Source organism: Phragmites australis, chromosome 19 (assembly GCF_958298935.1).
Source record: "Phragmites australis chromosome 19, lpPhrAust1.1, whole genome shotgun sequence".
NCBI classification, from domain to species: domain Eukaryota; kingdom Viridiplantae; phylum Streptophyta; class Magnoliopsida; order Poales; family Poaceae; genus Phragmites; species Phragmites australis.
In genome coordinates this window covers 23,172,360-23,189,906 of record NC_084939.1, presented here as the reverse complement: position 1 = coordinate 23,189,906, position 17,547 = coordinate 23,172,360, and the positions used below count along the sequence as shown (strand labels likewise).

The 17,547-nt window shown below is 44.2% G+C and overlaps 1 protein-coding gene across 1 annotated transcript; it reads right to left on the bottom strand.

Moving 5' to 3' along the window:
* Window positions 1-14,006: 14,006 nt before the first annotated feature.
* Window positions 14,007-17,109, bottom strand: LOC133900464 (large ribosomal subunit protein uL3). Its single transcript, XM_062341621.1, has 6 exons — window positions 17,026-17,109; window positions 16,760-16,869; window positions 16,029-16,139; window positions 15,350-15,654; window positions 14,641-15,050; window positions 14,007-14,407 (listed from the first exon to the last, which is right to left on the bottom strand). Exons 2-6 carry the CDS (start codon window positions 16,842-16,844, stop codon window positions 14,149-14,151), a joined length of 1,170 nt encoding a protein of 389 aa, XP_062197605.1. The 5' UTR covers window positions 16,845-16,869; window positions 17,026-17,109; the 3' UTR covers window positions 14,007-14,148.
* Window positions 17,110-17,547: the final 438 nt, after the last annotated feature.

The window sequence follows — 17,547 nt, the reverse complement described above, 5'->3', positions numbered from 1 at the left end:
AAACAAAGACCATACTCGAGAGTATGCTTGAGGTACATGAGTATGCGCTTCACCGCTTGGCGATGAGACGTCCTTGGTGAAGCTTGAAAGCGGGCACACAGGCAGCGAAGTGGATGTCGGGTCTTGTCGTTGTCAGGTACAGAAGGGATCCAATCATGCTCTTATACTCTTGTTGGTCCACCTCCTCTCCATCTTTGTTCGGATCAAGCACGGTTGAGGGAATCATCGGTGTCGCCAAGATCTTCGCACTGCTTAGGTCGAACTTCTTCAACAGGTCCTTGGTGTACTTCGTCTGGTGGACGAATGTATCTTGAATGCATTGCTTGATTTGTAGCCCAAGGAAGAAGCTGAGCTCACCCATCATCTGTAGGATCAAGGATACCAACTAGAGAGGGGGTGAATAGACGGTTTTAAAAACTAATTGCTAAGCGATCAAGAAAACTTGCGAAATCAAACTAAGGATCACTAGAGTAATAAGTAGAACAACTAAGAGCTAAGTTGAGGTTTATAAACCTAAGGTGATATGCAACAATTTATAATCTAGAAAGATAAATTACTTGATGTAAATTGCATGAAAGTAAATAACTCGACGATAAGGTAAATAGCTCAAAGATGACACAAGAGATCTTTTTCTCGTGGTATCAGTGATTTACCGATCACCCCTAATCCACATTGAGGTGAGTTCAAGCTTCAAACCGCTTCTCTATCAAATATTCAATTCTCACACGAGAAAGGGCTCATATCAAGCAACTTGACCTTAAGCTGGAATTAAACAAGAACTATTCAAAACCTCGATTCCACTAGCTAAGCACTTTACCGCTCTGGCAAGACGTGCTCAAACCTCTCACAATCACCACCATAGCTCTTTCACAATCTTTCTTGAAGGGTTCGACGGTGCCACAACCTCCAAGCCATCTAGGAGGCGGCAACCTCCAAGAGTAATAAGTTGATGATGCTTGCTTGAATGATCACAAGTGCCTAATTGTTCAAACTCTTTGAAATTATGCACTAGTTGCTCTCAACCTCTCAAAGATGCAATCACCAAGTCAATGGAGAGGGAGAGTAAGGGCAAGAGCTCAAGGTGTTGTATTTATGTGCTAGAGTCAAGAGATGCATTCAATGAATCAGTCATGCCCTTATTTATACCCCTCTACACAAAAACTGGTAGTTACTGCCATTATGACAGTTCTGCGCAAGTGGCGGTCAGACCGCAGCACCATTGGTGGTCTGACCGCCCCCGTACAACGACTACAGACAACGATTGAAATTAATTCTGACACAGGCTGGCGATCAGACCGCCACCCTTCTCGGTTAGACCGGCACAATCTTGGCGGTCAGACCGGCCAACCCCGCGGTTAGACCGTGGGACCCAAAACTCTCTGTATGATTCTCGGTCAGACCGGCACACCCTTCGATCAGACCGGGACTTGGTTCTACTCAGCATTTGAGGAGATTTTATACAGCAGTCAGACCACCCGAAGTGCCAGTCAGACCGCCACTCTCAAAAGAGTAAGATTACCCTGGTTCATTATACAGCGGTCAGACCGCCGCCTAGGCCGGTCAGACCGCCAGCACATAGAAGCTCCCAAGTACAGTTTTTTCGACGAATTTTCTCAAACAATAAATTTTCAACTCTATATGAAATGCAAGTTTGAGAAATTTGGCACCACATAAACCTTAAGTAAACACACATCAACCTCTCTTAATAGTACGGCATTTATCCTATTAATTCAGTTAATTTTTCTTCTCTAATCTCCATTGACCGATAAAAAAAAATACCATACAATTATACCTTTGCCTTGAGCTAGCCATTCTTCATGTTTTTCACTCATGCAACTTCTAGCTCCGCAACATCTTTGTGACTAACCTTTTCATAACTCATTCAAACATGTTAGTCCACAAAAGATATATTGTCATTAATTACTAAAACACGAATTAGGGGTCCAGATGCTCCATCATCGACATCTCGAATTCCATGCTCATAGTTTCTGCAAATTTCGTCACGAGTACATGAGAAGAGCCACAAAAAATGATATCATCAGGTAAATCTGGACAAGTAGAAAATTATTGTTATGCCTAAGAGTGAACAAAGTTTTGTTGACCAACCCCATCTCATACCCATGTTCTAGCAAAAAAACTTAAACCTATCATACCAAGCCCTAGGTGCTTGCTTAAGCTCATACAAAGCTTTTTGAAGCTTCTACACTCTTTTTGAGTATTTGAGGTGCCCAAAGCCAGGGGTTGCTTGACATAGACCTCTTCTTCTATGAAATTATTTAGTAAAATATTTTTGATATTCATCTGACATAACTTGAACCCGTTAGATGTCACAAATATAAGGAGGATCCTAATAGCTTCTAGCCTACCTACCGGTGAAAAGGTCTATCCAAAGTCTATCCCCCTCGATTTAAGTGAAACCTTGAGCCACAAGTCTAGCCTTGTTTCTCATTACAGACCCATCCACCCCCTGCTTGTTTTTAAAAACCTATTTTGTGCCTATAGTGTGAACATTAGGGGGTGGCTCCATAAGGACCCAAACTTGGTTTTTCTCAAAGTTTTATAATTCCTCATGCATGACATTGACCCAATTTGAATTAGATAAATCATGTGTAACATCATAGGGCTCAAAGGAAGCAATGAATGCAGAATCAGTAAAGTGAGCTTGATTAGCGGATTTGGACCGTGTTACCCTTTCATTGATGTCACCGATCATCATCTGTGGAGGGTGTCACAGCTAAATGTGTTGATGAGCTCCACGCTGCGAGATGATCTCCCTCTCAAACGCTGCTAGTGTAGGCTCGAAAGTAGCTATCGGAGGGTGAACTCCTCAAGCGGGGATCCGGAGGGACCCCCTTTGAGATTCGGCCGGGGGGATAATTCTGAACCTGCTTTGTGGGTGAAATAAATGGGAGTAATGAGATATAGGTGGAGGTGGAATGATCAGATGCAGGAAGTAGTAAATGTTCTGGGGATTTTTAGACAGGTTCAGGCCGCACTGAGCGTAACACCCTACTTCTGTATGTATGCTATAAATGCTCTGAGAATGTTTCTCTGAGTATCTGCTGGGTTACAAGAATATTTGTCTAAGTTTAGAGCTTTGTGCTCCTTGTTCTTTGGTCGATCTATGCTTCTGTGTCTTCCGTGCTTCTCCTTCCTCTTCTTCCGGTCATTTTTCTCTATCTCGGCCTTCGATCAGTTTTATCTCCAGGGAGCCCGCCTCGCTTATATGCCCGCTGGGGTGGGGGCGTACTCAGAGAAGGCGACGCGAGCTCTAAGGCGTCATAAATAGAAAACAACCATCATGGGCTGCTGTGCGAAGTGACGGGGAGGGTTAAAAACGCGCCCCCCGTCCGGTCTTGTTCGTCATGATCCCGCTTTTCAACGGGTGCCACGAGGAGGGCCCACCGGGCAGCCACCGAGTAGCCCTGCGTGCCCGCCCGGTCAGAGCAGGTCTGACCTAGCAGGGCAGCAGGCGGGGCGCCTCGAGCTCTGCGATGCTATCCCGTGGCGTGCCAGATGACGTGGGATGGGATCCGTGCATTAAATGTCCCCATACCCCCCTGCCAGGCCGTGGCAGGGGCTGACAGCAAGCGTGGGGGGAGCAGTTGGAAGTGACAGGCCATGCGCCCCCTTAAATGCAGCATCAGGCCTCTCACCTGCTGACACCTCACCTCTGGGCCTCTGTGGGGACCTCCGGCGAAGGACTTCTCAGGCCCTCGGGGAACCGAGTGCTCGGGAGCCACTGTTCACAGCCCCGAGCACTCTCTCCCGGATATACCCTTTCTTGATCCTCGGGGAACCGAGTGCTCGAGGGCCACTATTCATAGCCCCGAGCACTCTCTCCCGGACTGACTGTTTGGGTCTTTGGGGAACCGAGTGCTCGGGGACCACTGCTCGCGGCCCCGAGCACTCTCTCCCGGATACTTGGCTTTTCTTGTCGTCGGTGGACTTGAGTGCTCAGGGGCCACTGTTCGCAACCCCGAGCACTCTCTTCCCGGTACTTGGTCTTCTCAGGTTATCGGGGAACTCGGGTACTCGGGGATCACTACTCATGGCCCCGAGCACCCTCTCTCAGAACTTGATCTTCTCGTACCGCGGGGAGATAACCCCTGCGAGAGGTCGCCACGTGGCACTCTACTGTTCTAGCCTCGGGACTCGGGGACCCCTGGTTCCTGTGTCGCCGATAGTAGCTAAAGTGGAAGTAGAGGTTGTAGGATCCTCTACCAGTGTAGAAGAGGCAGGAATCAGCTCGGGTGCGATTCTTCCTCTCAACCACGTCATTTTGCTCAAGAACACGTGGGACAGAAAATTGATGTTCAATACCATACTCAAGACAGAAAGCATCAAAGAGATAGTTCTTCAACTCAGTTCTATCATCAATGTGAATTGCTTTCAATGCACCAGGAGTTCCTTGAACAACCTCAAAACCAAGCTTCGAAAGTGTGAGGACACTTCATCCTTGGTCACAAGAAACAACACCAAAGAATAGCGAGAGAAGTCATCAACAATGACACGAACATGCCACTTCCCTCCTGCCGAACAAACCCAGGAAGGATCAACAGTGTCTATGTGGAGAATTTGTCATCACTAGATTGACTGGTGGATGAGAGACGGCAACCATCTTGTCATGCCGACAAATAGCACAAACAAGGTTCTTCTCAAACTTGAGCTTGGACAGTCCTGGGATCAATCCTAGGGCACTCAAACGAGTAAACAAATAAAAGCTCATATGCCCTAGTCTCTTATGGCACATCCAAACCTCAAAAGAAGGTTGAGCAATCAAACAACAAGAAAAACCAAGAGACTCAAAAAAATCAACTCCAAAAACTCTCCGAACTCTGGAAATCCGATAAATCAAAGCGCCAGAGTAATCAAGGATTTGAGAAGTACTGCATTTAAAATGCACTTCCAAGTCCTCATTCAGCAACTGCGATACAAATAGCAAATTGTATCCCAGATGCTCCACCAAAACCACATCTTTAAAAGTGAAACTCTCATTCACCTTTACCATACCTTTTGCTTTCACCCTTCCTTTCTGATCATCCCCGAAAGTGATGTACTCATGTCTTTTCGTCGGGGTGAGGCTGGAAAACCATGATGAATCTTAGGTCATGTGGCTCGAATAACCGGAGTTGATGAGCCACTTGTTCTCCAGGCCTCCACCTGCCACATAGATGTGAGAAGAATAGTAGGTGTATAGCTCAGTACTAGGGTTAGTTATAAACTTCTTGGAAATCCAGTATTGGGTCATCCGCCCTGAAATAGTAAAAGTAGGTGTATGAAAATCAATACTAGCACACTGGGAGTGAGAACCACGAGGAGAAAAGCATGGTCTGCCAAAGTGTTGACTCAAAGTCTCTTACACATGGACCAAAACCATATAAGTCATGGTAAAATCCACAGCGGACAACACCCCTAGGGAGAGACTAAAAAGCGTCTAAATCTCATGGGAGAGGGCGAGAAAAAGGCTCATGTACATAAACAGAGGGACAATACATGTCTCGGGTGCTTCATTCCCACTCATGCCCCTTATCTCTCCTACGGTGAAAGCAAAACCCAATAAGGTAACCCTCTCTCTGGCGGTAGGTGCAGTGGTAGCGTCTCTCGAGAAGTTGACTGCCAGTCACTCTAGACTCTCTCATAAGTGCCCTCATCTTAGGCTGTGGAGCTCTCTTGGGTTGTGGTGTGGGTTTCTTCTTTATAGGTTGTGTTGTAGGCTTATTCTTTTCTGGCATGGATTGCGAGGCATTGATTTTGGCTTTCTTTGACTCTAGAGTAGTGGGTAAGGTGAAAACATCCTTGCCAGAACTAGTGTCAACCACTCTCTCAAAATCCAAACCCAAAGCTAGCATAGCCTTATCAGCACACATCTGCCCTTACCTTCTGAGCACTGCTCCATAAGAGAAAGAAGGTACTAATTCTCAGCCATTAGCTTTTCAACTTGCCCTCTAACCCAGTTGAGATTATCCTTAAGTATAATGCAGGTGGGACATTTTAGCTGCACATCCGTAGAACTCTCATCACTCTCCAATCTAGACTTTATCTTCTTTATACGCTTGTCTTTCAAATCAGCATCCTTTGAGAGCAAAGGGCAATTCTTGCAAGCGCCTAAGAGAGTAGGTCAAGACTCCTCTTTAAGGAGCTTTTTTTGGTAGTCTCAAACTAACTGGTGACTTGAGCATGCCCAGTTTGAAGCTTGGAAAGCTCACTCATGATAACCAATCAACTCTCATAATCTTCATCGTCAACCTTGGTCCTAAACCTAAGCAACTCAAGTTCAGTAGACACAAACTCATACTTAGGCCTAAGTTCCTTCAACTCACGCACAACTTTCTTAAGTAACATATCCTGGCTAACAAAAGCATCATTCAAGGTATCGACTTAGATGTAAAGCTGGTCATAGGAAGGAGATACCTTGGAGGAATCGAGGTTGGGGTCGCTGTCATTGTCGTTGCCGTCTGACCTGAAGCAGAGGCCGATGATGTCCTTGTTCTTCTTCTTCTTGTCCTTCACGGGCATCTCCTCCTCCTCCGAGCTCTCCTCTTCGCTTGAAAAGGTATCGATGTCGCTGAGAGCTGCTATGAATACCCTCGAAGCCGTCTTGTCCGTCTTCTTGGCCATCTTGTCGCCATTCTTCTTGAGGAAAGGCTTCTTGTTCTTCTTCTTGTGCTTGTCATAGTCGTGGTCGTGGTCTTCCCTCTTCTTGAGCTTGGGGCAATCCGCCTTGAAGTGAGTAGTATCACCATACTCAAAACAAGCACGAGAGCCCCCTCTCCTCCGATCTCTTCTGTTGTTGTAAAAGCGAGTGAACTTCTTCACAATGAGCACAAGGTCCTCATCATCCAGTGCGTCCACCTGCTCTTCTGTGATAAAAACCAAGGAAGACAAAGCAAATCCACTCGATGAAGTGTTAGCACAATAGAAGCTAGCTCCAGCCTAATTTCCACCATTAGATCCAGAAACCAATGTCATGTTCTGAGACATGGGGTTTTTGAGATCTATCCGAGCCGCCTTGGCTATCTCGGTGGATTTGAGCTTGCTGAAGAGTTCATCACAAGTCAATGTGTCATAGCTTAGTAACTCTTCAATGATTGAGATCTTCACTTCCTATATGCTACGATCAAGAGCATAGAGAAGCTTGATCGTCCTCTCATGATCAAAGTAGGGTAAAACACTTGTGGATCTAAGGTTGTTAACAATTTCATCAAATCTAGCAAACATAGCATCCAAAGATTCACCGGGTCCTTGCACAAATTTTTGATATTCTTGGTTGTTTGTGCTTTGATGTCTAGCCTTAATCTGATTAGTGCCTTCATGAAAGACACTCAGAGAAAACCAGATCTCCCTGACAGTATGGAGGTGCTAGACCCTGTCAAACTCATTCCGACTCAGGCTTGTGAACAAAATATTTCTGGCCTTATTGTTGGCCTCATACTGTTCGATTTGAACCTGAGTCGTGCGAGCAGTATGGGTCTCATAGTTGGAATCAACTATTTCTCAAATTGCACTTCCTTGACTTAGAAGATAAGCCTCCATGCGCACCTTCTAGTATTAAAAATCTCGACCATCAAACATCATAATCTTTCCACTTCTCTCCATTATTGCCTATGAATCATATAGCCGATTAAGGTCAACAAGTGATCAATCCAGCACTAATACCAATTGTAGGATCGAGATTGGCGACTAGAGGGGGTGAATAGACACCTCAACAAATTTCTTTCGAATCTGATGGTCTTTTCCTAAATGATCACCCAAGGCACCTCAAAACATCAAAGGAATTATTTAAGAAGGGAAGTTCCTAGGCAACATGAATTCATGGATGGCATATGACTCATAGGTACCATTCAAGACTACTCTATATGTCTTTGTGGACAAAAGCTTGCAACTTTGAATCAACACAAGCTATCTAGAGAAGAAAACATCCCAAGTTGATAGAGTAGAAGCAAGAGAATTTAATACCCACTTATACACGTACATATGCAAATTTTATGCCTCTAAAAACAAAGAGAGTGACTTCACAAGGAGCAGAAATTTTAGCCCAGAAACCAAAACGAAAGTCACATCCGAAAGGAAAAATTTGCAACAAAACACATAACCAATAGAATGAGACAAGAAGGAGATGAACTTGAACACGAGAGGAAACTAACACTTTATTTCAACAAGAGGTCAGACCTATTTTAAGCAGATTATAAAGTATTTTTTCTTACAAAAGCTCTAACATATTACAAAGGCTAAGCTTATCCTCTCATCTACTCTAAACCCCTAGCTCTCAAGCAGAAGTGCCTGGCTCACCCTCTCCCAACAGTGATGTCCCTCTATTTATAGTCATTGGGAGCTTCCTTTGATGTCAAGTTTTTTCCCAAGATACCCCTCGCTTACAATGGTCTCCTACCTACCACGGGGACATTTTGGTCCATATTTTTCTCCTTCCATCGAACAACCGTGACACCTTCATGACTTAGTTTCGCCTCAATACTAGCTTCGCGATGATGCCACGTACGCTTTACCCTTCCAAGGTTTTGAAGCCAAACCGCGAAACTGTCTCGCACGCTTCTCAAAGTATGACTCACAATTGCTTGTTTTGACCTCAAGCAAGCATCCCGATGTCGACGTGTGTACTCTATCTTGCGATCTTGACCGCCGACAAGTCTCTCCCGCTTTCGATCCCTCGGGCCCCTTGTCACTTGCACCTACATCCCCTTCGCTTGACTTTGTCAACACGCTGTCTTCATCCTTCCTTCCAAGCTTTGCTTGACTTCCAGGTGTACAGCTAGGATCACCCTCAACTCTGTCCGGCATTCTCGATCGTCTAGCACCAAGCACACCGCTTGACTACGATTATCCCATCATCGACTGCCAAATTACATCCATCACCTACACACCATGAGACAAGCAAATATGTTTCTCTAAACCCTATACCATCTCCAGGTTATCTAAACTCAAAATGCTCAAGTCACCGCGTGTCTCAGAAAATTTGTGAACACCGGATGTTCTGGTGTGCACAGCCTCTGAGCACCGGAACATCCAGTCTATGGAACTTCCTCTATGCTTTGCAAAATCTGCTCTCTGCAAGAAATGATCCGGTGAGTTACTCCAGTGCTCACAACTTACCACATCGGATCATCCGGTGCATGTAAAAGCCTTCAAACCAATTTTACACTTCTCTGTTAAATAGTCCGATGTTCCTCCAGTATGTAGAATAGCTCTAGCACTGAAAACATGCATCTCTGTTAAATGCTCTGGTGTACACTCTGGTGCTCACAGTCCAAACCAAACAATCTGGTGCACTTTTTAAAAATTGGTGCTAAGAATTCTTCTCTGCTGGATATGCTCCGATACTCTCTGAGCCCATCACCGGACTATCCAGTGAGTTGATCCCTATTTTCCTTCCTGCACTGAAATGCTCCGGTGCTCACACTTGCCACACACCAGACTATCCGGTGATGTCAAAAATCCTCACAACAGATTATCCAGTGAGTGTAAACTTCCTGCACCCAAGACATAAACTCTAACTCCAACTTTGGTTAGCCATAAACATATTCACGTTCATACACGTTCATGTCAACCAAGATCAAGTCAAATCCAACATTGTCAATGACTCGTCACAATCAAACCAATGCACTTATCCACTTGATTTCTCAGTTATTGCTTTTACTCAATATCCGATTAATTATTCATGACTGACATAGTCTGCATCTGACTCGTCATATATTTGATCCATATCAATCCGTATTTGTAATCGAGATTATCCGTATCTGTATTTGTATCCGACACCATCCATGTCTGGCTCTGAATCCGATGAAAAAAAAAAGTAAGATAGGATATAGGATCAGCGATATCTATCTATATCAGATCCGATTACACCACTTCTCATCAGCGTACCAGACTGTGAATAAGTCTCATATTGTGAGTTTGAGGTATTTTATGATTGATGGAAAATATATCTCATTTAGAACCCTAATTGCCTGTGATGTCCTATTGATGTATGTTGCAGTGGTGATATCGGTATATATACAATGTAGTTGAATTATCACAGATGAGAAATACTTATTTGATTTTCATATAATTAACTGCAATGGGGAAACTGTATGATATACAGTTTGGTCTTTATTGATTTAAATCTACAACGTTTAAGACAGCATGACCTCTAATATGAGGTTGATAAATTGCAATTCTAGAGCATTGGTTATGCAATTAATTTAACTCTCTTGTTGAGAGATTCAGCTAGACCATGTTGAGTTTGTACACATTAGATACTTAATACTCCAAATTAATGCCTATGGTCATACAATAATCATTGATGGCCTGTGAAATGAGTTCAACGGTATTTTCCATTTCAATGGATTTTATTCCTGTTCAGGATAATTTGTCTCATAAATTTGAGTAATAAATTTGTAGATGCATCTATGAGTATCATAAAGTACCTTAATGATTTGTAATTGCTGAATATGACCACATATATCTCCTTCAATGCGTTTAAAAAAATTGAGTAGTTTATTTTAAATTTTAAGGTAAGAGTGTCTTAAAATTAATTTTCCTGTGGCACATGTGGTGCACACAAAATATGAGGATTTGGGGAATTTTGTAACATTTGATGTTGCGACAAATAGAATTACTGATAATTTTTTTATCTTTTGTAAATGAGGATGACCAAGACGATCATACCAAATCATTAATTTATCAAGATTCTGATGAATTATCTTGAACACAATAAGTGATACGTGATGGATGGATGTATGATACAATTCGGATGAAAATGAAGGAATTTTTTCAAACACTTGCTTATCATATCCATTATGGTGATAAAGAAATGCTTATCATTGTTGTTATTATAAGTTTCCAATAGAAACTATTTTAACGAATATCTTTGTAATTTAACAGGGTATGTGTAGAATTAGGATACATGAGTGTATCTTTGACTACTGTTTGAGTACTTTAAGGAAGAATGATTGTGGCTCTGTCGGAACCGACAATCAATGTATAGTGCCCAACTATTATCTTAATATTTCCTTGCCTCTTTTGAAGAGTATGAAAATATTTTGTTTCCATTGATTTGTATTAGTGGTACAACTATCCACTACTTATTTCCTCCTTCATCTGATTATTTTCCACAAAATCTATATAGAGTAATTCAAAGTTAACTCAGTTATAGAATTCATATCAATAGTATCTATTGGAGAAAAAAATAATGACAACAATTAAATTTCAACATTAAGTGGTACGTAGATAGGCAGATAACAATTTATGGGAATTTAGGAGACTAATTGAGATATCCAAACATATCTTGGGAATTGTATTCCATAAGTATGTTATATTTATTAAGGAAGTCATCCAGTTTCTTTATGGATCATGTTGTTGTAATGCTCTTAAGTAACATATTAAGAATAACTTGCTTCCATATTATTTTCGCCTTCAAACTTATCCCCTTGAATTGGTATTTTTTCCAACAGATTTGAGGTATAGATCAACCAAATGTGTAGGAGTATGGAATTTCTTGATACGATGATTCTTACACCCATCATAGAAACGCAATTATGAGCTGATTTTATGAACAACGGTGTTATAAGCTGCCACAGACTTAAAGTTCTGAAAACGAATGAGTGACCATTCGCAGTGTAAAATCTGAGGACTAAACATAAATAACAGTGAGATGGTATTAATGTCGGCTCTTAATTTTAGAAAAACCCAAGGGGTTTCATGTAAAAATGGCATCAACTGCCTAACTGTGTGTAATTTTATGAACTCTAAGGGGGTTTATAAAAAATTGCAGCACCAGCTTGTTAATGGGCTCTTCGGCCTGTTTGGCTCAACGGCCCATTAGTCAGCCCATACGACTCGACAGCCGTCGCCTATTCAGCTAGACACCGCCATCTCTGGCTGGCTTGGGCTGCCTGCCCTTGCGTTGATTGCCGCCGGATCCAGCTGGCTGCCGCCTTGAAGAGCTCCACCACCTTAAATTAGCTATGCCAGCGCCGACCTTTGCTCCTTGCTCCATCGGAGAGGAGAGGACTTCTATCAATCGGAGTGGTGGCGCCGGCCTCAGCTAGCCGCTGGATTGTGGGCCGCTGCTGTCTCCACCTCGGCCGGACACAGCTGCGAGAAAAGCGTCACCGGTTGCCAAATCTGCGCCATGCGCTGCCCAAGAGGGTGCCACCAGCGGGTCGCCACCTCCTGGGTGGAGCGTCGCCGAGTGAGGCCATGCGGATGATGGTGGTACCTGAGGACAATTATGACGCTGGCGAAGGGACCGCCGATGGCCACCTGAGATGCGAGTCGGGTGCGCCGCCACCTATCGTGCCAAAGACCGTGCGGTCGCCATGGGAGGGGACCATCGCCCCCTCCACTGCGCGCCTGTATGGCTGCGCCATGGGTGTGGGCGTCGTCACGTGGTTTGTCACTGCTGCTATAAGACTACTCCCAACGGTTTCCCTTCGGGGACAAAAATCTCGTCGTGAAGGGATTTTCGTTCCCTTCAGCGCTCCAACGGTTTCTCTTCATGGTTCCCGTTACGAACGGATTGTCAATATCATTCCCTTCAGGATGGGATTCTCTCTCATTTCCCTTCGCGACTCCTCTCGAAGGGAAGCTGTTAGAGATGAGAGGAAATAAAAGGAATAGAAACGGGGAAGTGAATCGGGAAGGGAACAAAATGAAAGAAATATAGTTGGAGATGGTCTAAGGATGGTGCGTCGCCAACCTAGGGTGCGTTGTCGGGTCGTTTGCCGCTTGGAGGGTGGGCACTGCCGGGTCAAGTTGGCAGCCACCGAGGAGGCACTGTGCGTTGAGCTACCGTCGGATCGAGGCGAAGCACCCCAGATCAGGTAGCCGAATACTCGGGCGGTCGCGCACATATGGCTGGGCCCGCCCCTAGGCGCTACTGTTGCCATCAAGCTGCCTTGTCTGCTAGAGACCACCAGGCGCGTCAGCGTCATGAGGACGAAGTGGAGGAAGGAGACGCATGACGTCATCTTCAAGCCCCATTAGATAGGTAAGATGGATCATAAATGCCATCAACTTACCTTCCCTTGTTCGTCCTTCTATTCTTATGGCCATCGGCGTGCTTAAGGGATGAGGCCGAGTAGCAAATATGGTAGAAGATGGTGCAGTCATCGGTGCAGCCTTGGCGCAGGATACGGCAACCGATGCAGTAGAGTCGCATCTTTCGATCCTGGCGATAGCATCATTCGCTTAGTGACTGATAATGTGTTGCAATAGGATTATAAACAATCGAGTAGAGTTGAAAATAGAGAATGAACCTATCATTGTATTCATTGAATTGATGTACATATTTATACAGAAAACACATTCTGTCCGTTGAGAAGCATCTCTTCCCAACAGACAGGTGCAACCGTCTTTGATCATCTGGTTCGTAACAAAAGGCAACCCACAACGGAAATAACTTTGCTAAACCCAAAATACACCTTGCAAAAGCATAAACTTAAATTCCACAATTAGGGCATGTTTGGTCTGAACCTAACCAAACATCTAAACTTAATCACATTCTAAATTTTTAGAAAATCATTTAATTAATTGTCGCAACAGTAGCAATCCATATTTTATTAGCCCGTAGCACACACGACGTACACTCAAATTTTTTAACTAACTTTACCACACATATAATTAAGAATTTGTTAATCACACTTAAATAAGATTAGTCGTGACCCGTCAACATAAACCAGACATGCCCTTAGTTCTGCGCAATCAACAGAGTTGGACCCTCACATCCATTCTCCACCACCACATTGATTCTTACAACCACTCCGAAAACCAGACTGAACTCTTATTCTCCTGGAAAATTATTTCCAACGAAACAGATCGTGACGAAAGTACACACGGGGTTGGACAACGGACTGGATTCGCCTCGATCAAAAGCACAAACAATGACCAACACCAACCGACCCATGTCTTCAATTGCATCTTGTTCGCAATGCCCCGTTTCTAAGCAAACAAACTTCATGGAGCTCTAAGTCCGCAACTAGCAAAATTGCACAAACCATAAGCCACGGTAGCAAAGAACACCACAATGCATAGACGAACAGGTTCTTAAAACATCCGCTACAAAACTTAGTACCAGAGGAAACAAGGGAACAAGTATCAGGCGATGATCTTTTTGACAAATGCAACATGGCGCAGCGGAGTACGGGAAACTTAGGCCTTGAGCTTGCCGAAGAACCTCTGCTTTTCGTCAGTGGTCTGGAAGCGACCGTGCCCAAACTTGGAAGATGTGTCGACGAACTTGAGCTTGATCTCCTCCAGTGCCAGACGGGAGGTCTGCTTCAGCAGGGACTGGCGCAGGGTGACCACTCTCTTCTTGGGGCCAACGCAGCAGCCCTTGATCATGAGGTAGTCTCCCTTCACAACACCGTAGTGGGGGAAGCCACCCATGGGAGTGATGTCCTTCTCAGTCCTGCAAGAACCAACATTCAGTACACAAGTAAATAGGATGAACGGTCACACAAGTTGTTCAAGTCATGATAGGTTTAGTGCAGTCCTTGTATACTGTAGTCTATAATCTCTTCGTATCAATTGGATAATATGAATGAATCTCTAATGCAAAAGTGCAGATAGACAACCATATAGTGCAGAAAAATTCAAGATAGCAGATCAATATGTAACTGCAGAGAAGCCAGAAAAAACTACCTGTCAAACTCTGTGGAGGCGTCATGGCTTTCCTGTCCAGTCTTGCCAATCTTGTAAACCTTCTTGTTCATCTCAGTACGGTGGTGATATCCATTCTGACCAGCACGAGCAACAGTGTAGGAGACCCTAGCAGGATGCCACGCACCAATGCAGGCAACCTTGCGGAGACCCCTGTGGGTCTTGCGGGGAAGGCGGGTGACACCCCAACGTGTGACAACACCTTCGTAACCCTTACCCTTGGTGACACCAATGATGTCAATCATTTCATCTTTTTGAAATACAGCATCAACCGGGACTTCCTTCTCAAAGAACTTGTAGCCATAGTCCACCTTATCTGCAATGGTACCACCATTGATCTGGATCTCCATAAGGTGAGCCTTCTTCTGCTTCAAACCCTTCATCTTCCTAATCTGAAACATAGGAATGAAAATAACATCAGCGAATATGCCTACTTACAGTGACAGTTCCAATTAGATCTTGGAAATACAAACAAGACAAGGGTTAAGTAAACAGATGAGTTATCAAACCCTAGACATATTTGCTGACAAATATATGGTTATTTGATTATTTCATAAAGAGCTCATTATCAAGACAGATTAAGCCAACTAATTGACCAATAGCACTTGCAATATCCATCTAGAAAAAACATCGTTTCTACAAATATGAATGAGCAAAACAGTCTCAAAAACAGCACAGTAAAGCTTCTTACCTGTGTATGGGCAATAACACGGACAACAGAAGCATACTTCTTCATCTTCTCAAGCTGCATTTGAATTTCCTTCTTGCCTGCATTACTGTCGTACTTGAGAGCGTACTTAGTGAAAGCCTTCTTCTTGCTCTTGCACCAGTTCTTGTAGAACCTTCTCCTCACTTCTTCACTAAGATGCTGAGCCCAAACAGAGTTGAGTGAGCGCAGACCACGGGGAGTCTTCACGTAGGCCACCAGACCAACAATGACAAGAGGAGGGGTTTCGATGATTGTGACAGCCTCACAGGTTTCCTTCTTGTGGAGTTCTGCAGAATATCAAAAGGGGGAGCATCAAATTTGTGCAGTAATACATGAACTTATATGAGCACAACATAATTAAGTTCGGAAAATTGTAAAAAAAAATCATCAAAATCCAGAACTGGAACCCCACATCAATAAGAGACATATGCACTCATCAAGAAATAGATACGCAACCTAATATCTACTGCATGTATGCTTTTAAATCAATAAGAACACAGAATCAGAAAAACATTCATGGTCTGTTTTTAGTTTCAATATCACTAGTTGCATGCAGCATGTGAGCATATACTGCAATTCATTTCTTATACTATTCAGAGCATGGGATAACTGTAATCAACTTGACTGAAAATTAGCACTAACAAAGGAGAAGTGAACATACTGGATCCAGGCTTCTCGACCTCACGCACAATGTGAGTCATTCCAGCCTTGTAGCCAACGAAGGCAGTGAGGTGGCAGGGCTTCTTGGGGTCATCCCTGGGGAATGACTTCACTGCAACAACAGGTAACTTAGCATCAGACCCTCTCACCCTCGCCATGACATTAGCACACGTGCAAGTTGAATAGCAGAGATACTGGAATAGGCGAATAGCGATAAACTGCAATTAGGGTGATAACAGGGAGACTGGATGCACTAGTAACAAGCAATATACTCCATAGTTATTGATATTCACGACTAAAATTGTCAAATACAGAGCACATTCGAAGGTAATGAAAATATTTGCGCATGTACAGGATACAAACATAAAAAATGATAAATGATAGATAACAGTATCGCTAGCTAAGTACAACATGCAAAACAAACACCCCACAAACTGTTTAAACAGAAAGAACGTAAAAGATACATGGATTCAAATTTTGAAGTTAAACATCTACAAGTTGCTCAGTACATTAGATCATATGGCATCGGCTACAAGCTATTACACGCGAAAATAGCAAATTAACACTGCACAGACACGAACCTACATGACTATCAACCAAAATAAACGCCTCGAAGGATTCGCGCACAGATCCTACATGCTAAATACTGTTATTGTAAGCCTTACACCGTGGATAGGCCCACGCACACGACTGCATACCACGTCGACAAGCAAGGGGGCGAGAGAGGCGTACCCTTTCCGCGGTGGCGGGAGCAGCGCTTCCTGGGGAGGAAGCCGAGGGAGCCGTGCCTCGGGTGCTCGAACTTACGGTGCGACATCCACGCCCCCTCCTCCTCTCCTTTCCTGCACATCACCACAAACAAATCAGATCCACTGCAAACCCGACAAGAGCTGCTTGATCTCGCGGCGACGAAATGGCCGACGAAGACGAAGACGACGACGAGCAAAGCGAACGGAGGGAGAGGAGGGGAAGGGAGCGGCGGTGCTGCGTGAGCTTACCTGTGTTGGGTGGCGGCGCCGGAGGATGGGTGTGTGTGGAGACGCTGCAGGTAAACCAACCCTAGGGCATATAACGGGGCCCCGGGTGCGAGGGTTTTGTTGCGACGGACCGAAATGCCCTTGTAGAGGTAACGAGGCCTGGGCTGTTGTTCTGGGCTGGGCTGGCCTGGGCTGAGGTGGGCTCCAGCCCAGTATTTCCGTATCGGATGCATATATCCTTTCCTTCTATTTAATAATTTCTTTTTTGGTTTTCCCTTTTCATTTCGTGATCATGAAAAGAGCACGAGGCGAGCGTGCATGACACAGATTTCATAAACTTAGTTTTCAAAAGTTTAGGCTTTGTGACCGACCCTCGAGAAGAATTGATCCAGAGAAGAGGTGGGGAGGTGGAAGAAGATAGAGATGAAGGATTTCCACGAGAACCATGCTCGTCGTGAGTTCTTAGCTTTTACTTCAATGTTGTTTCTTACCGTTTCACCATGTGTTCTATTTATTATCATCATTTTGTCAGTTGGAGCACAA